At 34.6% G+C, this 23,027-nt stretch overlaps 1 protein-coding gene across 3 annotated transcripts in view; it reads right to left on the bottom strand.

Moving 5' to 3' along the window:
* Positions 1–23,027, bottom strand: part of LOC100644491 (furin-like protease 2) — a 414,191-nt gene that overhangs the window by 9,389 nt on the left and 381,775 nt on the right. For all 3 annotated transcript variants that reach the window (XM_012313541.3, XM_003398861.4, XM_048410525.1), the window contains 6 exons: positions 17,448–17,552; positions 11,971–12,174; positions 7,408–7,702; positions 3,010–3,182; positions 1,829–2,494; positions 209–425 (listed from right to left, as the gene is read on the bottom strand). In XM_012313541.3, the coding sequence (XP_012168931.1) occupies positions 209–425; positions 1,829–2,494; positions 3,010–3,182; positions 7,408–7,702; positions 11,971–12,174; positions 17,448–17,552 (1,660 nt within the window). The remainder of the gene's footprint in view (positions 1–208; positions 426–1,828; positions 2,495–3,009; positions 3,183–7,407; positions 7,703–11,970; positions 12,175–17,447; positions 17,553–23,027) is intronic.

The raw sequence follows: 23,027 nt of genomic DNA, 5'->3' as shown, positions 1-23,027 counted from the left end.
TGAAATTATAATTTATAGAAATTGAAATGCATGATTAGACAAGAATTCTCATTTTAATTTATATCGACATTTTAACCCTCCAAATGAGAATCTTGTTCAAACATATGGATCAAATGATGAAATCATCAGACACACTTAACACCATAAACACCAATTTATGATATAAATTCGCATAGCACTTTAATCTTGAAGCGATACGGTTACTTGCCTGGAGAATTCACGTGCCGATTTCCTGCATTAATGATCTGCAGGGTCCATCGGCCGTCCGCTTTCTCACTCCAGAAATGCACGCTGAGGAAAGGCCAGTCATCGAAGCTGGAACTAAGAACATCTCGTGGCCTCTCAAACAATAATGTCGATGTAGTACCCATTGGAGAGGTCAGCAGTAATCTCAAATTTCCACGTGGGAAGAACCTCAAAGACACCTGATCGAAAATTATTAGATATCGTTATCTTTCCAAAGTACTAAAGTATAAAATACAGTATAAATACCGTTAATTCTATGTAAATCATTTGCATTACATTTATGCTTTACATTTAGAAAGAAATCAAACATATATCCAATTATATGTACATGTATATAAGAATGTTCATCTGAAATAACTCATTATGTGTTGAGTTTAACAAGATATTTGAAATAAAATTTGTTGTATTCGAGGCGCCTGATCAGGTAAATACATATAGTTGAATAACTTAATTTTGATCTTTTTATCCCTTGTATTTTCCGCGATATTCCACAAAATCGTAAACTTAGCAGATATTTTGACTTTTAATGTACGAAAGACAAGGATAGTCACGAAGCGGTATTTATGTATTTACGTTGTTTTTGTCACAGGTTAGTCGGATATAATAAATTTTATTTCCAATATCTTTGACAAAGTAAATAGGTAACGAGTTATTTCAGGTGGTTATTTTCACTGATTCACCCAATTAGATATTCGCGGAATGCGGAATTATCGAACCAAATTGAATAGAACAGATTTCGCACGGGGAAAAATAATTTTTTAAAATAATGTTTGCGAGTATGATTTATTCGGAAATGAGAATATTCTCGTCATATATTATTTTTTTTGCGTAAGAATACCTTTCAACTCGGTTGAATACATTTTTAATGGTACAATCATTTAAATTCGCGTGTTACGAATAGTACGAACATTTGCAAGTTTCCGGCCATAGAAGCGACGAATTCACGGTATCATTAAAATGTAAATTTTTTTTAAAGCCGTTTTATGAATCATAAGCCAGAACAAAATATACATTTACATATACATAAAATGAAAATAAATGTTATTATAAACGTTCTTGCATTTTCTCTTCCTTCCGTCAGATTTTTGCATACAATCACTTTATGCTCTTTTTTGTCTAATCGTTTGTTTCCTTATCCTAAAATATATCGCCCCATAAAAGAAGAATTTTTATTCATGTATACATGGAGAATTACAAGCATGGGTATAACATTATCTTGTTAATAAAAATGTAAGACAAAATTCTCATTCTCCTTTTCCATGCATAGCTTGTTAAGGAAGATATAAGACAATAGTCTCTCTCTTCTTTTCTATGCATTGATTTAATACGTTTGTTTCCTGAATCTTTGGTGTACTCATTGAAAATATTCAATTCGTTTGTGATATATTTGTAAGTGTCCGTGATGCGAAATTCTAACGGTTGTGTATGGATATCGGTAATTATGCAAGATACAATGAGCGTGCGATAATGAGTGATTATAGCCACCATTAATATTGAACAAGCGTGCGGATAACTATAATCGCCATTAATAAACGATAAGCTTCAAAATATCTTATTGTATCGTTCCTGTCAAGTTTCTTACCTTGCACTGTACGTGTTCTAGGAACCGAACCTCGTTCAAAGAGCCAGCGCACCCAGTTACATCCATATACACACTGAGCGTATACCCATAGGTTGGATCGATACGCCTTTCCTCGTTGATCTCATCGGACTTGCAGATATGTTGAGGCGGCACGTTGGTCCACTGCTCGGCCAGGTTCACCATAGCCCCGGCGTCCATGAGCCCGTAACCGAATTTGTGGGAGACCTTTCTCTTCACTCCATTCAAGATCCAACCTGGTTCCTTTTCGAGTGGTCCTGATCTCGAGGTGAGTACCACCAGGTATTGCATATCCCTCCACGTGAGGCTTGGATTCGCCTCGAGTGCTAGAGCAGCGATGCCAGCAGCCAATGGGGCCGAGGCGGATGTTCCTGTATGCTCCACCGTGCAGATATGATCTGGTCTCAGTTTCGCGTCCATGTCTACCGTAGCAACGCTTTTGTCGTTGCCTGGTGTACCAGACGAGTAAGTTGAAGCGAGCGTTGAGCTGCATTCTTCGAGGTACCATGGTTTGTAGCCACCCTGAGTCGCGCTGGAGATGGAGAGGGTGAAGATGCTGTTCGTGTAACCGTCGCAGTTGCAGGAATCCGTGTGCCGACCACCGTTACCTGACGCCCAGACGAAGATGGAACCTTTGCCTTTGCGACCCTGTTGACATTATTTTTAATGATTTTTGAGACTTTGAAGTTTGGGTTATGTGGTGAGGCATTTACTCTTAAATACATAGAGTTGCTGTTTGGGAATATAATGCACTCTTTGTATATATAAAGTACATATCATTATAAATAGTTATTGTAACATTTGTTATATTATAACATACCATCATAAATGCATATCATAAATGCATGGTGCTGATACTTGGAACCATATTATACAAAGTATACAAAGTGTATTATACTTCCAAATGTGAACACCATGGATTAACACACCATTACAGAATCAAGATCTAAGAAATATACAGAGAGGAGCATAGCTGGGTTTATGATTAGAAGTACCATATAAATAATTTTTTCTTGTCGATTTACTCAATTATTTTCTCATTTGTAGAGTGATCATCATCATTCCGAAAGAAACTATACTAGCATTAACCGGTTTTTCTACCTATACATTTAATTTGTATGTAGTAGATGAAGTATTAAAGAATTACAGTGAAGGCAACTTACGCTGGTGACACCATAGATGAACGCCCTCCTGGCAAGAGGGCCTGGGCCATCGACAGTTTTGCCATCGTCTTCAGGGCCCCAAGAAGCGCTGTATATGTCGATATGATCAGGATTCAATCCCAGCGCTCTGGCTTCGACGGCATCGTTTACCGGGCCATCGAGCATTCGCACGCCTGAGAACATAGATGGTATGTGCGTTAAGCTGCATCTACACGATATAGCGAGACATTGCTATATATCATGTCACTATAACTCGTTAAACTGCATCTACGCTATATAACAATGTTACATAATATTCCCTTTTTTTGTTTCCATAACATGTTATATAATGTTGCCATATAACGTGTTTTGTTATAGGTATATACAGTGTGAACGTATTTTTAGATAGCTCTCCTTCTCGTTACCCTTCAAGTTCGCCGATTTCCATGGAATTCGCGCTTTCGACCCTCCATCCAAGAAACAAAACAGGCTAATCGGTAAGAAAGTAGAGACCCTATGGAATTCTAATTACGCTGTTCTCCCCCTCTTTTCTCTCTCTTCCTTTCTTCCTCTTCTAGTTTAATCATTAAATTCCATCGGAAGGAAAACTGGTCTCTCCGATGCCGTTGCGCTGTTATACGTTATTCTGAACGCGTTAAATCGAACACGGAGCTGTTGACATGCATTTTAATGGAAACGGGCCGATAATGTTATCGGAACTCGATATTCTCTCGAGATGAAACGACTTATAACTAGCGACGGACTTAAATCGCGAGAAGATTTGAATGTTGACATTACAGTAATGAGTTAGATAGGATTGTAGCGTTTTTATTATGAACTTCCATGAAATAATGAAACGTATTCGCTTACAAAACTTACTCGAAAGACATAGATGGGAAATGAAGCTAGAAACCTGTGAAATTCTAGAAACTTGTGAAAGCTATCCGAAGAAAATTATTCACTACAAAAAAACGGACAATTTTTCTAAGAAAGACTTGTGACGTTTTAGAGGGTGAAAAGTTTAATCTCCAAATTGTTGCTCTGGAAGAATGGAAAATGTGAACCATGGCGTTATTTTCCTGTAGTCTTCAAATAGAAAAATCCTAGTCGATTTTATTTTTTATTAGCGTTATCATGTAATACTGTGATACGGTAAAATTTACTTTGAAAATTTAGTATTCTTATTTATAAAGTAAACTGTATTATGAAACTGTATTTGATTTGTATTTATAAGTATACATATTGAACTTGATTTATCTATTTTAAGCCCATTACTATTTATAACGATAATAGCATGTCGATATCGGTGTATAAGTAACGTTTAAGTAATCGTCGCGGGATGTGGAAGAAGGAAGTAAATTGAATGCAAAATGCGCGAATTGGTGATAAGAATGTTCGCAACAAGCCAATGGAGATGTGATTGCTCGAACGCGATTAAACGGCGTAAACGAGATCGTTGAGGATGAAATTTTCTCGCTCTCTTGGGAGTTAAAGAATATTAAACTGAGACTTTGTAGATTAATCGAATAAAATATGTATCTGTGGCGTCCTTTATTGATTTGGGAATTATATAATGGAAAGGTCTTTTGAAATTAATTATTTTTTTATCATTTGTGAAATTGTTTTGTTGATTTTAACCCTTTGTGTATTCATAAATGCACTCTATGTTTAAAAAAACATTTTATAGGAATTTTCATCATGTGTTTGATTAATTTATTGGTTATTTAATCAATGGATTAAAAATGACAACAAAGATCACGGGGGACTGAATAGCTGAAGATTTTCGTTAGAATTGTTCTAGTTACAGAGAATTTAGAAAAATAGGTCAAGAAGAATTTTAATGAAATTAATCAGACATATTGTCTGGAAATTGGAGATACTATTAGATGGAAATGTTACAGTTTATGTGTATTGGTGGACGCTATGGAGGCGCAAAATTTATGTGCAGGAAATGTCTGCAAGGGTGCGTGATGTTAATTTTGAAATGGACCCATTGTTCAGAGTTCCTAACAGATGATAGTTTCAAGTGTCAACACCCGGCAGACAGAATACCCGGAAATTGTTTTACGAGGAAAATGCGCCATATTCGGGCTACTGTTTTAGATTACATTGTATAAATAACTTGCAAAAAGTTCTTCAGAGAATTAATACATTATAAATATTTATGGATGACAGTAAAATTAAAACTAAAAATAGAAACTAGAAGAATTATAATTAAACTGACATTTTCATGGTTTTATGAACACAATTGAAGCAAATATAAAATTCCAAGAAAACATTATTATGCTGCTTTCAATAGTTATGCAAATTGAAAATTGCACGCGATGATCCATAATTTGATTATAATTAACATCCGCGGAATAACGCATAATTATAATATTAATACCGTGGGTGAATTTGATTACACAAAATTGTTAAAGCATCTGTATACTATGATATTTGCTTCATTAAACAAGTAACTTTTGTGCAGATCAGTATTCTTCAATACTATTATTTCATTATTTCATCACTATTAGGTCATCCCATAAGTTCGTGCCGATTTTTGTGTATACATTTCATGTGTCGATTTATAAACATACGGCGGTAAGGGACCAATGCACTTGAAAAATGGGAAGAAGTTGTACAACGAGAGGGGGCTTATATTTTTTCATGAAACTGAAAGGTATGTAAACAATCTTAACATATATAACCGCTCGAAAAACCGAACGAACTTATGGAATGACCTAATATTATGTAACTCTTATAGTATAATCTACAATAATACTACTTCTACGTCAATAAATATTTTTCTACGTTCCATAAAAAAATATCAGGTTATTTTATGAATTTTTATTTTCTCTCTTTTTTAGAACTAATACTTGTTTATTGAGTATCCACTGCAATACGAATATTCTTCTTTTTACAAACGGTTGAAATAAACCAATCCCTTCTTCACAATAGCTTTTCATTTGTTTACTAGTTTTTGAAATTCTATTTTTAATAAATATTTCTGTTTTCTTGTTGATTTTTAAAAATACCTGTATAGTAAAAGCTCGGTTATCAAAAGAATCGCATCCCGAAAAAATCGGATCTCGATCATGTTTTCTGAAAAAAAGACGCATCAATTTCCTCGCAGAATTTTCGTTTCCAAGCATGCAATCGCGTGCTCCGCGTACCATAGTGGGGGTAGCATTAGTTACGCCACGTCGCAGTCTCCATTCAGTGCACATTTCAATTCGAATTTGTAGTGTCTTTTCATAATCTTCTGCGTTGTTCTATGTTTTATTGCTTTTTAAAATAAATAATTATTAAATAAATTAGTACTGGGCCGAAAAAATTCTTAAATCCAGTTAAATAGAGACTGTTGTTAAATAGAGATGAAAGGAGAAATTATACCTAAATATGAGGATGGCGTTTACATCTTGGATTTAAACTAATTAACATACAATACCCCATGGTTTTATGGAAAGGAATTCCTCTTACTAAAGTATATATTTATTGGATTTACACGTTCTTTTTATGTAAAATTTGATGCATTTTTATTGTCTCTATATCTGACTTTATGAATTAAATACCGTTATAAAAGTATAAAGAAATAATCATTTGTCGTTTGGCAAAGGATTAATCCATTTTATATTAAGTATTCTTCAATTTTCTAATATATCGATATACGAACAATCTTTCCGGAACCAATTATGTTCGACAACCGAGGTTTCACTGTATTATTTTTTATATAATTTGATAGTATATCTATTGCTCGTCTTTATTCTTCTTCTTGACAAATGATAATTGTTTGCATAAACGAATTTTAGAAACCAATGCAATAATGTCCTTCGGTCGCGTGCTAAACCATATCCACGGAACCTAACCTAACTTAATCTCGTAATTCTCGATTCTACAAACCGAAGTAAATACGATCATTTCCTAGAAATTTGTCAAACTTCATTTTCGCTATCCTTTCGAATTGGAACTCGAGAAAAACATCTCAGAAAAGAGAAAGAGATCGCAATTGGTATAGAATAACAGCGAAGTCGCATCTAATAAAGAGGATCGTGTATCCGAATGAAATTTAATTCGCTGCAGTTGCGCTTTCATTCTGGAACGGAGTTCGCAGGAAGCTAGACGGTTATTTATAGCGCGAAACTTTTACATCCTTTTTATCTCCTTTTTGAAGGTTTTGAATTTTTGCACAAGTAGCTCGATTCTTCTCACAATTTTAATCGATTCTATAATTTTCTATGTATGAAATTTATAACTAATATACCTAATATAATTCTTTGTACTGGCATAACCATTTTTTTATCATATATGAAAGTGTAGTTTAGAGCACAAAAATCTATACGTCTTTTGATCTAAATTTGTAATTTTTTTACTAGTTGTCAGACTGTTTTATTAGACTATTAAGTGATTAATAACAAGGAAAAATTGATAAATTTTTACCTCCTATGCTTGCATTGTAGGCAACACCGACACCGCAGTATTGGTTGAAGGCGACCGCTGCAACCTCACCAGCACAGCGTGTTCCGTGCTTGTTGTCACCGTTGTCTCTTGGCATTGGGTCATTGTCATTGTCATTGATGTCTGTGCTAGCTTGGTGATCGTAATTCAAAGCCAGGTCCGGATGATTCGTCTGTATACCGTCGTCGAGGATCGACACGACCACACCTTTGCCAGTGTAACCCTTTTGCCATGCTGGGCCAAGATTCATATCGTAACCATCCTTAGCTCCGCCGTTCTGGAATTAGTTCAGTATTATTTCTTGATTAACATGGAGTAGAGTGTAAACAATCAATGATACCATTATAAATGACATTATTCTGAAAATATATGTGTAGCGGCACATGAGTCAGAGGACAATTCAAATCATGTTGTTGTTTTGCCTCGGAGTATCAAGACTGTTAGATTACAAGTAATGTAAGAACAAATAAACTCCGTGTAAAACAATGTCGTCGCTATATGCAACCGTCGAATGAAGACGAATTTGAATTTTCCGACTCTCCCCCGACCAGTATAAATAAACGGACGCGATCGCGAGTGACAGTACATAGCGAGACATAGCGAGTACATAATGAGTTCAAATACAGTACATATTGAGTATCTAACAGCATCTAGAGTATATCTTCGAGTATCTAACGAGCGTCTATCAAGTCACGCGATGAGCATTTACGAGTATTTATTCCGCGATTTTATTTTGCGATTTATACTTCGTACTAACGACTAACGTCTACGTTTGTATATTAATTTATTGTCTTAAATATATTCGACGGTTACAACAATAAGTAATCTCGTCATTAATCCTCACGACCTACGTCCTCTTCACACATCTACATATGTATACATGTTTGTTCCAATAAACCTTACGTACACGATTAATAACTATTGAAGTTACTAGAATTTTAATCGACCACTGTTGAGAAACTAATAAAAATTTTTAAGGTTAGTTGGAGCTATCAGAAAGAGTATATCTTCCTCTGTAAAATACTATTTGTTCCATTTCGATCCAACTTTCCGTTGCTGAGATATCATCGTTTGAAGAGAATCGAATTTTTCTGTCGCACATTCGGATCTTCTACTCGCGTCCCTGACCAATCACAACCTCATTAATTGTGCGCTGGCCAGTGTCAGATAGCGTATGCGTTCTTTTTTACTATGATTACTACTTTAAGCGTACGCATATCCTGCAAGAAATGTAGGTCAGATCGCTACAAGCTGGCATTCATAGCTCTATACACTTATTGTAGATAGGTATATCTGTTATGCTTCATAGCGCTACACTTTCGGAACCAATTTAGGTGTCTGATGAAAACGCATTATTAAGGGTTTAACTTTGATTGTTATTCGAGTAGATAATTACTTAAAAGTTTCGTGATTGTTTTACGTGTCAGGAATGTGACACGCGAGATAAAACATTAATATCGTTTTACCGAAGTTTCGTGGATTTTTTAAATTTTTACATAAAATACATAACATTTTACATAAAGTAAAATTACACCCTTCATTGATCTTCCACGCGTCTTCGCCCATAAAACAACACACATACCATGTAATGGTTGCCTTGAAGTCGTGCAATAGTTTTATCAATAGTAATTTTTCGTATAACACATAATTCAGAAGAGTCTAGAGATATTTTATCGACGAGACGCGTCGTTCCTATCCTTCCACATTCGACAGCCATTCGTCATATAGACAGAAATTTGATTAGAATTATATCGAAGAGTCCCGACGTTGTATGAACAATAAATTCATTCATCCTGACACGTACGGAACGTGATTTACCGTTATTACAGCGTTTCATACACGAAAGAACCGGCTGATATTTATGCACGACCATTATAGGAGTTAATTAATTTCAAGTATTGAAAACGTGATATTTCATTTCCGACAAAATACGTTATTACCCAATTGCATCCATTTATTTCACCACAGTCTACAACACGTATATTTCTTGTCGGCAAATCTGTATATTTCAAACCGCAATTCATCGTTCGCGTTTAATACAACTAATTTTGTTCAGATGTCCTTCATTAGAATTCATCTTTCGATGGTTTGTGAAACAAACATTAGCTCACTAGCTCTGTAATGAGACAGAATTATTATGGTTAGTTAGTTTGTCAAATTTGAAATCAATCTAAAAATGTCTCTAGAAGAAATCTACGAGATGTAGATTGCAAATACATATATAGTAAAAATTTGATGTACGTTATATACGCACTACTAAGAATTGTTAAATATGATCCTATTAAACATTGAGATTTATTAATATAATGAATAATTGGCTTTCGCGATCTGTGTGAAATATGTATTTTGTAATTTCTATGTACGTATATGTATTTTCAGATTTGTTTATTCACCAATGTAACCATGATAGACGAGTTTTATATGTACTAAAGCGAGATTGGATAAATATTTAGTTACAAAATTGTTATAATAGTCGCGTAATTATTAACATGATAATATTAGGTCATCCCATAAGTTCGTGCCGACTTTTGTGTATACATTTCATGTGTCGATTTATAAACATACGGCGATAAGGGACCAATGCACTTGAAAAATGGGAAGAAGTTGTACAACGAGAGGGGGATTACATTTTTTCATGAAACTGAAAGGTATGTAAACAATCTTAACATATATAACCGCTCGAAAAACAGAACGGAACTGATGACCTAATACAATAAGTAGTCATAATTGATCATAAAATATGAATTTTTTCGGAAGTTTATTCATTCGGAATATGTGTTACGCATTCCATATAATCTCTCTCTTCTAATGTTATTTTTTCTACTTTCTATGATTTCAACGGATTAATTACATCGCAAAAGTATATATGGCCAACGCAAGCATCGTTCGATGTTTCGGCGATTGCCTTAATGCAGACCGTTGTTTGTATGTTTCGCGTATCTTTGACGCTAATCTGTTTATCTCAATCGTAGCCTTTATCGAGCGTGGGAGGTTCGCGGGAAATTCACTGAATTTCAATTGAGGAGAAATTTTCGCTCAGCTCGGTTGCTTGGCAACCATATCTCTGCCAGTTTGTCACGGTTAAGTGACTGAAATTTTTAACATCTACGGTATATCGGCCTGGAAATAATTTGATTTTTTACATTATGCCTCTTTGTGCGTCATTTATTTCCAATTATTTTTATTTTCGTCGCATTCTGGTTGTGTCACTGAATAGAAACGACACTTATTTTCAATTTCTTCTAAAATATTTTTTAACGATACATATAATTCTATTTTCTCTTAAATAATGAAAATTCTTATGTGTGAGAATTTATGCAGCTAATAAGTTTCTGTGAAGTATATTAACACGCATTTTTTGTGCTACGATAAAATACCATGTAAGTTATTTATTTCATGTAATAATATTGCGTTACTTCACTGTATGTCATTTAATGGTTAATTTATCAAACTCGAAATCATGAATCTGCAGTTTTATTTACAAAAGCCTTGTAAAATTCAATTAACAATTTGCACATTTTCTATCGACAAAATTTCTTCACGCTTGCTATAAACAGTGAACATTTCACGCAAATATCTCGAAAACAGAACGCAAAAGTTGAATAACGTTTAACAGAAAATTAAACGAAGGCAATTTTTTCCGAATAACAGAGTGCAAATGTTTTAACTACGAATCGATTCGGTCGCGGCACTGAAAACGAGAAAATGGAAAATTCGATACGGATTGTTCGCGGAAAAAGGAGGTGAAAAAGGATTGCCTGTTAACCGGTTAAACAGAGGATAATTGAATGAGGCGAGCCATGCAAGAAAAGTGGGAGCGTTCCCCGAACGAAGTACAGAGAATATTTAACAAGACCACGACGAAACTATGAACCGCGAATTAACTCGCCAAAAATAAAAGAAAACCTATAATAATTGTAAGAAACGTAATAAAGGAAGGAGAAAAGGAAACAGGCATGAAACATTTATATCAATTTATCTCCTTTTCACGATAAAAGTAACACGTAGTTTGCTTACGTCTTGTTTAATTGTCTCTAACTCGAGAAAGAAAATCAGTATCTTTTTATACTCATAGAAAATGAAATGGTTCCGAAACGAGTTAGTTTCAGAAATTTATATATATGTCCTTACATTTGGAATATTATAATAAAAACGTTGCTTCAACAATTCTTTTTAAACGATTTATTAACTCATTCGCTCTTGAAGAAAATAGTGAATATTCTTTATTAACTAGTAAATATATGTGCAGAAATCCAAGACCAAAAACCTTATGATTTCCTCAGAAAAAAATCCTCGAAATATCCGAAATCCTAAAGCAGAATACTTCCATAATGTATTATCAACGATAAAATTTCTAGGAAATATCAATCTCAGTTCCAAAAAGTAGACAGAAATATAGATTCGACAAATTGGAAGGACGAAGTGAATCCGGAATACGTTATAACTGGTACATCGTTAAGTCCGCCATGTTCTCGAAACGTAGTCTCGTCACGTAGTTCGTTTTGGTTGAGGTTTCAGGGAAGTAAAATCGAAGGGCCCACTTACCAGGTACCACTGTTCCTTAAAGAGCGGATCCGTGAACAGGTTTTGAAGAGGCACACCTCTGTTTCTTTGTCGATGGAACGTGGCCTGCCTAGAACGCGGTCCAAACTCATCGAAAAACGCCGGATAATCGGCGAACGAGAACGTCGTGGGCACGAAGTCCCTCTTCTTGCGTTTCTTCTCATGTTGCTGTTGGAACCACCGTACCTACAAAAGAAAGAAAAGAAAAAACAAACAGATCTTTCTTTAGATTTTGGACTTTATATCGTATAGGTATGAATTGGAGAACATTCAAAGGAACAAGAAGCGTATGTTTGATTTGGTTACATGTCCTGGTTCTAGGTATGCGTTAGAACAGAGCTCGTCAAACTTCTATAAGCCGAAAGTCACTTTCGGAAACGTTTTCGAAAATGACACATTCGAAGACTACACGAGGTGCAATTGCTGTTGATTGATAGGCAATTTAAAATTCATTTGGTGTAATTGTTCGAGCTGGGAGAAGTTAGACAAAAATGGTAACTCGGAATTTTTTAACTGAGTCGTTGTGAATTGTTCATACGACGATTCCGATATAATTAAACAGTACACAATTTTGTTTATAATTGGAGTTTATTCGCAAACAACTTTACTTTCAAATAAATTTATTCGTTTTATATATTCTATTTTTTGAGTAATCACATATGTGGCGGCACTCGACAACACATATTTGACTGCTTTAGTTCTTATTTTCAGTTCGAATAGAAAGTGTTCGATGTTGGAATAGATTTGGTTTGAAAGACGAGTTGTAAGACTAAAGAGTTTCAAGGGAATAAGAAATACGTTTATGTGGGTATCCTTGGGGTGACGTTAACGTTAAACAAGATTGATTTATCGTGGCAATGGAATTGAAATTTATTTCGCTTGATGTGATCGGTATTCGCATATCGCATGAAATTTAGCGGTTTTAGCGATTAATAGAGTTGTGCGTTTAGCGACGCGTGTGCTTTTGATGAGATTTCATATGGAATTTTGATACCATTTAAATGCAATGAAATATCGATAACGATTGATTGCTTTCGGTGGCGAGTTTGAGAAATTTGTTGGTTTAAGGTAATATTGTAGTAGTCAGAATACATGTGGTTTTTGGAACAATAATTATACGAATTATTTGATTCATATATTGAAAGATTAAATAGCTTTTTTGAGTACGTTTTCCAAAAATCGTGAATTATCGACCATATTGAAGAAGGAGAAATTTGCTATAAATCATGTGTACTCATTGAATGAGAAGATTTAGAATAAAAATATAAAACATGATTCTCGTGACATTAATACAGGATCAAAATATTCGTATGATTTTCGTATGTGAATTTAAATTTGGGAAAAGTGTCACGAAAGTTTCTGGAGACATAAATTTGGTATTTGAGGAGATTCAAGATATTTCCTATTCCACCTAAGCAATGTTTTAACGCATAAATTGTTTCACGGAGATTTATGAACAGAGAAATTACATAACAGTTCCATTCCAAGACTTTTCAAATTCTGAAACTAATAACCTTACAAATCTGGGATAACGAAACAAAACATATTCACGGAGAAAGAATATTGGATGTTTATGTATGTAAATTATTTTGATTAAATATACGATATTCCAAAAAAACTACGTGCACTTAAAGTTTTATCGTATAAAATGACATATTTTATAAGCACTGATCTAGAACTTCTATTACATTTCTTTGAGATCTAACAATCTGCAGTAGTACCAGTCTATTGGTATGCTGCTATTAAGAATTTTGCGTATTCACAGTTCACACGTGGCACATTTAAGCAAGCCCACGCCAATTTAACAGGAAAAATACGCAGGCGGTGGAAAATTCCACGAAATATAAACGAATTCGGCCGTATGGCGCCTTGTAAATGGCACCATCGACGAGTACCGTTTTCGCGGTTGAGCTTCGACCTAGCGGAGCGTGAAACGCGCGACGCCCCGGTCATCGTTTCATTCATATCGACGCTAAAGCCTCGCCACGAAAATTCACGGCCTCTGAATTTTGGCCAGCAGCCAAAAGTTCCTAGGATTCGTCTACGTTCCGTGTCCGTAAGTGTCACGGTCGTAGCATTCCGATGTTTGGAAAAACGCGACGCTGAATATGTAGAGATTTCAAACGTTCTGTGTTACGTGCGTTCAATCGCCGAAAAGTTTCGCTGTTAACTTCTAACCGATGTTTAACTTTGTTTCCAGCTTGAATCAATTACTTATTTAGAACTGTAAAAACGTGACTCTGTGGATTCATACGGAGATTATTCGATAAATTTACTTATATCACAGATATTTCATTTGTAAAGTTTCATTTGGAAGATTTTTTTTCTAAAGATTTAGAAAATCACGGATATAAAAACCTATGATATAAGGGAAAGAAGGAATGATAATAATGAATAGTAGTTGTAAAAAAACAAAAAGGATATAGATATATGAGAAAATAGAAAATATAAGTCTATTATAGAAAAAGATGGATAAAGAAAGTTAAATTATCATAGCACGTTAGAAGTTAAATAATTGCAACGTTGATCGTCTTAATTTGTAATAAGATACAGAGAAGAGGTTGACTCGTTCGGAGATGCTATTTAATAATATTTCATGAATTTAAAAAGGTACATTGATCGTTTTTCAAAGCAATTTAATTCAAATTTTTATAATCATAACTAATGAAATATAAACTAAACAGAAATTTGTTTTATCTACTAAATTCATAACGAATATTTTAAACATTTTATATATTTTTACACATTATGTGTATTTTGTGTAATTAGCACTTTCGAATATCCCATAGCCACATAAGAATCCGTATTCTAGTGATTATCAACGAGCGCATCGAACTTTACTAAGTAAAAATATATTGGCTTTAATGGTTCGTATATAGTTAAATACGTAGTTAATAGAATTCAACCGGGTGATTAGAACGTTGAAATTAACAAGCGAGAATGATGGTAATCGTAACGCACAATATAGTCATTCGATTTATAGGCTATTAGTAAAGTTCCGTTGGTTTGAATAAATTGAGGGATAAAACAGTTTGGATAATTGGTTGGTTTATGCAACGATACGCCGCAGCAATTTTCGGTACGGTACAAGTCAAATTAATGAACACGGCTGATTTTTATTTGAAATCCGATCAATACATGATTATACTGAAACAATCGTGTATTAATCAGGTTAATGAATGACTGTGAGATTGATTTTACACAGTTGATAAGGTAGATAACTGAGCTGTGTTTTAGAGAAAAGGTGCATAAAATAAAGTAACGAATTGAATGAATTGTAACAGTAGTTTATTTAATACTAACTATTTGAGATTTCTAATCTAACCTTGCTATGGCGTTATAATTCCTATAAATTTCTAGTTTCCAGTAAATCACTGGCGTACCGCGTAAGTACTGTTGATAGGTAATACTAATCTAGACATAACACGCCATCTTAATCTTACATGACGGCTGAGTAAATGCTACGTATGTATGTATGTATGTATATAGAGGAAGATCCTAGGTAAGGACGTTACAGTGTTTAGATAGTGCAATTGCTATGTGTAACTGTTTGTTGTAAAAGCTGCTTTCTTACAGTGCATCGTTGCTTGATCGATATAATCCATTTTTTATACACTTTATTGGGAAACACATTCTGGTTTTACAAACTTTGATGAATTAAAATATATAATATTACTTTTATAAATTTAGATACCCTAGGTATATAAATTTTTTAATAGCTGATTAGATACTTTTGATAGTGTGACAAAAAAGACAAAATGTCCTGAATAAGAGTTGGTATTAAATCAACCAATTACAATGGTCGTCTTTGATTCATGTATACCCGAACATTATCACATTTGAATTTTGGAAAATTTTAAAAATTCGTCGAACTAGATGGTTATTTAAAGAAAAAATTAATAGGAGAATATAAAAATGTAGGGAAATATAGGACAGAGTCTTTCGGAAAATTTAAAATATCTAAAATGTCTGCAAGTACATTTTTAAATAAAGATATTCTACCAAATATATTTTTCAAGTTATTAATTATTTTTATCTTTCACTAAAAATACAGAATGATTCCCACACAGGTAACTCCTTTTTCAAAATTAAACATCCTTTTTCACTCTATAAACCAACTTAAGACTGATTATCTTCGAGAAATCTATTTCTGTTTCGGTTGTTCACAAAAAAAAAAAAAAAAAGAAAAATACTTTCCATTAACAACACAATCGGTTTGGATATCAATCGAATGAACGAGAAATCCCGATTAATCGCTCCTCGGGATATCTTTCAGTTATTTCATCCATTCGATGATTGTTTCTACAGCTTCGTCATAAATACACATTACTGTGTGCTGTAATGGTTCCGTATTTGTGGAATAAACCTTTTCAGCGGCGTTTCATCTCGCATCGAAGTGCTTCATCGGCGAGAAAAAGACAATGGCTGCAGCTGAAAAGATGGTGCAAGCACAATATTATCTCTAGAAACAGCGCGATATTCCGCCGTGTTTTTGCTAGCTGAAGAGAGAACGAGAACACCGTCGACGATCTGAGACGGTCATCCGATGGCCACTTCTCTGTTTTAATGCTACGTTCCATGCTTAAGACTTCTCCCTGCCTTTTTATAACTTTTTACCGTGATAAGTATTATGGGTTGGTTACGATGTAGCGAGTTACTGTTAGAAGAGTTCGGTATGAAACCGACAGGATAATCAAGAGATTTCAATTGAAAAATCGCAAAATTACTCATACCTGAAATACTACCACTTAAGAACGAAATTTTCTGTTTTCGATGTACGATTATTAGTTTGAAGGTTTTTATGCGTGTATGATAAATTTAAAGGTGGAAAAATTCGCAGAATGCGTATAACGTACAAAAATATATAAAACATCTGAAAAATATAATATCAGGAAAGTTTTTGCTTTATAAGGAAATAATGGATGTATAACATTTTCCGTTTTATATTATTTTATCGAATTACGTATGATCTATTTTGTTCTATCAAAATAAAGATCACAACGTTCGACAGAGTAGATTTCATGTTTGTATAAAAATGCGTTGGTATAAAAGACGTGTCTGTAAAAGAAAGGCATTTTTCGGACAATCTAATATAAGATATCATATATTACAACATAACAAGTGTCAACAAAGTTTTCACGATATTTTCATAAATTGTTTAAATCGTTTCTTTCATTCGCAAGATAAACCAGGCAAACACCGTCGCCAAGAGATGAAACAACTTCCAACTTCGAAAAAAAAAAACAGCAGGGTATTATTTAACGTCGAAGAATATTACCATTTGAATTACGCTGGCAGAAAATTAGAATACCAAGATAAACAATGCGCCAGGCACGATGACAGACGCCGTGAAATTACGCTGCTTCTATATATTTCGCACCTGTACCCGTGTTAGTTGTTCAAGTTTGATGAGTACCCGCCTTTACCATTTCTGACACGCCAAAGATGGAATCACTTACCCTCGGTTCATCCCTTAGAGTCTTGTGATGCGATTCACTGCTGGAGAGGGATCTCTTATGAAGTCGTTTGTCAGCGAACAGGAAGTATTCCTTCAGTGCTCCAATCTGAGAACAAACAGAACCAGCCTCTGTTAGTTTCGTGGTTGTTCCAAGCGTTAACAAGTTTTGCATAATTATTCTAATTTCTAATAATAACGTACAGTGACTGCAAAAAATATAGACGCATATCCTTCCTTTTTAATGAAGCGTTGCAATCATGTATAGTAATTTGTATTTACTCGTTTCTACCAACAAACATAAAGCTTTTGTTTCGTTCTTGAATTACTAGGATAACAGACAATTCTCCCGAATTCAAATAAAAATCACATCCTTTTCATCTCTATACCCATTCATGGCTACCAGCTTGAAAATTGAAACGACAATTTCTCGGGAAATGTACTTTCCAAAGTGCTCATCGCGTTTCTTAATGGATCCTAATGGTACATTTAAAGGATCTTGAGGTTTATTTGCAATTTCCGGGTAGTATGGACCGAAGAGTATCATTGAGAGTGAGGGGAAAGAGCACTTTAAAAGGTATAGCCGTTCACTTTTCACCGGTTGCTTGATAACTCGATATTATTGACCGCTACTACGGGGCCAAAGACAACAATGAAAATGTCTTCTTTCAACATTCGTGTGTTCCAGCGGTTGTCATACTATGCCACGATAACAGATATACATATATATATATATATATAATTTATCAGAAATTCTGACAAAATATTTGAATAACGAGAATGTTCATCAGGAGAGTTTTATTCCTGGTAAATCATCGGATAAATAATTCAAAGTCAATTCTTTTCTTAATTTGCATGTTCGTCCAGTAAAGAGTAATTTTTTGACTTATTATAACTTTTTCGAGTTTAGTATAAGCAAACTATAAATTCCTTTTTTCCGCAACTAGATAATACCTTGCGTGTTATGGATTTATGTGAAAAACGTCAGCAGTTAAGTTCAGACGCTGACGAAGTTTTTCTGAAAATGATATTGCGTGTTGCTGCACATCCGCGCACTATTGTAAGTTATCCATCAATATTCTGTCAAGGTTCACTACACTCCATCGACTTCGTTTCGAGATTTGTTATCTTCAAATAACAAAACTATACTTCTACCATAAATTTAAAAACAATCACTCGGTAGAGATACAAAATTCTAATAATGAGTTGAATAATTAAACATATTTTTGAACCATTATAATATTAATCCCAATTTAAATGTTATCATTTCTATTCTTTGTTCCATATTTTAAAACGAAATAAATAAAATATTAATTTCTAATGTTCCGAAAATAAGTTCAATATTAAAAGATTTCGACTTCAAACATAAAATTTCCATTATCTTACTATTTTTCCCGAAATAACAGTCTCTTTCCTATTTCCTGCACGCCTAACTTAAAAACTTCGAATATTATATAAATTCCTATGTTTACTACTAAAACTAAAACTATACTATTTTCTTACTGTCAAATGTTAACTTAAAAAAGTAAACTTACAAAAGAAACAACAAAACTTTTTACGCTAAGTATACCATAGTTTCTTTCAGTGTTCACACAAAACACATGAAAGACACTGTTTCCGAGGGTAACCAGCGATCGCCAGCGGAAGATCAGAACTGTCGGACTGTCAAAGATCGCCAGAAAAATATAATAGTATTGGCATCTATCAAAGAATCTTCGGACAGTTCGCGATCTGTTCGTTGCTTATCCGACAAAATCTGACGTGTCCTTCTTTTCGATGGTTTCACGAACTTGTCGTATATTGACCACAGTAGTGATGGGATCAAGTTCAATATTTACTTACAAATCCAAACCAAATCCAATATACATATATCAATATATAATTCATTTATAATCTTATGATTAATTTAATAACTCTTTGTACTTAGCAAGCGTAATAGAATCTTAATAGTATTATCGTATTTTCAAATTTCTGAATTCTTGTACGTTAAAGCCGTACGTTATTAACATTTTCACATTTTTACTTTTAGCTATTTTTTATTTAAAAATTTCTTCTTAGATATCATCAATTTTTAAATTGAAATCAAGAAACCCAGTCAATTATAACAATACCTACAATATGTTTCATATTGATCGAGTATAATGTGGAATAATGTTCAAAGGTACTTTCAATGTATCTACTTGAAGCCATCACTAGAGGTTTCAACAGTGTTTGAAGAATTCTTGGCCAGTTTCAGGGCGAAGTCATTAAGGTTTTTCTAGCAAGTCTCAATCGATCCGCGGCTGGACGAGAATAAAAATGTCGAGAAGCATTGGCGTAGCGTACACAGGACCAAGTTGTTGGCTTGATTTCCCAACGTGCACGGAAATCCATTTCACGAGAGAGCAGAGAAACGGCTTTGAGAAACGCCGATATTGTTTTCTCGTCGGTCTGCGCGCTGATTTAAGACGCTTCGGTGCCAGGCTTTCGTCGGATCTGCGGATCCTAGAGGGATTCTTAACGGCGACCCGCGTTGCTCCTGTGACCGACTACGCTTCCACGATCGAGTAATTTCGAAAGGATATTCCACTGAACCAATGGAGCATTCATGAAAGGGTGGAAAGAACGAGAAAGGGAGGATGAAAGTTTTTCTATAGATAGGGAACGTTATAATCGATTTGATTGAATATTTCGAGATAATTGATCCAATTATAAGTTGATTTACGAATTATTTTTTGAACATTTCAATAAAAATACATTCGATAGTAAAAATGAACAACCGCGCATTAGCAATTAATTACGAAACAACCAAACTTATCTAACAAGGAGCTGGCAAGAACTATGAAATCTCGCATGAGTTGGTTATGCATTCGATGCTTTAAGTTGATAGTAAAACAGTTCCGATAGAATTTGGACGAACGGTTCTCTGTTTTCGAGAAATTAATCGAGAAATAATGTTCTTGGTGCAGCAATTTCTTATGTTTTAAATATTCTTACTACAATTTTCATTCGCAAAATTGTAAGAATATGCAGGAATACTATAATAAACAAAAATAATCAAAAATGTACTAAAATAAATTGCAAGATTTTAATATTAAGAAAGACGTAATATTAATATTAAAAGAATTTATAAAATACGATATAAGAAACTCGTTAATTTTTCGAAAACAAAGACACTCAAATTCTTTTGGGGCTGCTTTATTATCAATTTAAAGTATCACATGCACATACAGTCAACTTGTTTGAAATTTCATAATTCTCACCATCTCCTCTAAGATGAAGCACGCTGTTAAAGATTCAGATTTCTAGCAGTTTTAAAACAAATTCCTTAGATATCCGAAGAAATTCATATAACATCTTCAAATAATTCTAAACTTAAATTATTATAAAATTTCTGGCAAATAATTTGTTTAAAGACGGTTCTACAGTAAGTGATAGATATTAAAATCACACAAACTCTAGCGTCCTATTTGAGAAACCCAAATCTGTTACCTTTAAAGAAATGTATAAATTGATAAATAAATATGTATGTACATTGTACACTTTGCCCTAGTAGTTAAGGTCCACGTGGCGCTAGTGTCGCGTCAGCCGATTCTCATAGCATTTCTGTTATCAAGTTGTCCAAGTAGATTATCATTAATAATTGTCATTCGTTTAGTCATCTTCGTTTCAGGGTTCTCAGTTCACCTACGAACTTCTCGGAAGTCACGTAACCGCGATTTTCTGACGGTCAGACTTACGTCTACGGTACTTAACGGAAATTCCGTTGCCGAACCTAACCCGCAAGCCTTAAACTCGGGGGCTTCTGTGGTACTCATGTTACCTTAATTCGCCGTTGTCCAAGGACGATAGTGGAAGCAAAGCCTCGACGAAGGACGTCCGTTAACCAGCAGACCGATGACCCACGGTATGCGGAGGTTATCGTAAGGCATTCTTGCCTGGTTTGATTTAGTGGCTTCCCTTTAGTTGCTGTGGTAACTTAATCGTTATCTGCTACACTGCCTATATTCGGCCCATGCTGCGCTTGTACTCGTTCACCACGTACTGTGACCTTCTCTCTGTATGTACACGACCATGCAATCTCTGTTTCAGCGTCCAGTGATAAATCACCTGCGCACTTGCTACGTCTATCCACTTTTCATACCATCCGGTCGCTATTTTTTAATTTTGATTTGGTAGATTTTTATGGGATCTTTCGATGTCTAATTCTACGTCTCACACGGTATTTCCTAAACGTGTTCGAATAGAGTGGTCGAAAATGAATTAACCTAATCTAAACTGTTAGAAGTCTACGATCTAATTAGTGTTAAGAATTAAAAATTCCGAACTCGCAACAAGAAATTACAATCAATGATATTAGTGATTTGACAAGCGACGAGTTCTACAATCTTGTATCAAATATGATAATCGGATAACTCGTAGTTCATAAAATTTCATTCGTTTTATTGTCAAACTTGTTTCAACATACGTAGACAAATTTTGGCTGTTTAGTCATTTGTGGCTTGTGACTTTTAAAATATCGCTAATAATATTAGTTCAATCGAGCAAGATGTCTCACGTGGTAGAATATAGGTTTGATCTTGTACATGGGTAAAACAGGAACTTCGTCATCGGCTAACATCGAACGCAAAACCGCAAAAGCTCTACGATCACCGATTCCTCTGTCCGCGATGCTGAACACGTAGCAGCGATATCGTGGCCTCACCCTCTCCGCCAAACCGGATATAGGCAACGGATACCGTGGCAGCCGCGTTTCTGCTACCTCGCAGTGTGGTTCGATACATCGAGAAACGAGAATCGAGAGCTGACCAACGAGAAGCGAACCACGCCGCTTCATCGGTGAACCATCTAGTTGACTTTCTCTTTTGTTTAAGAATTGTCTAACAATTTAATTCTGATAACATCATTCCCTCGAATGTACCCTTTTTCCATTCTTTCCAAGAAGGTTTTGCTAGTAACTCTGTAAAGTAATTCTACTGATAAATAAATAGATGATATTTTTTTGTTGAAATTTAGCAAATTTAGTTGCCTCACTTAATTGATGCTTTCGTCCTGTTATTATCATAGAGAAATTATCATTAGTTTCGCATATATTAGCATGCATATATTTTATTGCATATGTAGAAGCATATATTTTGCTAATTTTTATCGGCACTCGAAACTAATTTAGAGGAATTCACTATCCGTTGAAACCTTGAACGACAATAATTCTATTGTCTGTAGGTATCTCTGTCCCAAAAAAAAGAAACGCAGTGATAGTGAAGAATAGTTAGGAAATGAAAGCAGGGCCGTTTGTGTATTTTTCTTCTTTTTTTTTTTTGTTCACAGTTGTCGATCCATAAAAGTGATGGCAGTAACAATGGGCGCAATGAGCGACGGACCTTAACTGGCTGCGGCATTGTTATTTCGCGGAGGCACTCGTGATAGGTCACTTCTGTCGATACGAAATCCACGGGCGAAGCGTATTCAGTAAAAGTAAAAATATCAACGCGACATATTGTATACCCACATACGGTGTCCCACTAACCGTGGTGCAATCGATAAGGAGGCAATTCTATGTGAAAAAGTAAATCGAAAACGTAGAATATCATTTTATCATAGTGCG

This window comes from Bombus terrestris, chromosome 11 (assembly GCF_910591885.1).
Source record: "Bombus terrestris chromosome 11, iyBomTerr1.2, whole genome shotgun sequence".
Classification (NCBI taxonomy): Eukaryota; Metazoa; Arthropoda; class Insecta; order Hymenoptera; family Apidae; genus Bombus; species Bombus terrestris.
The sequence above is the reverse complement of the archived record's forward strand: the minus strand, read 5'-3'. Positions and strand labels throughout refer to the sequence as shown.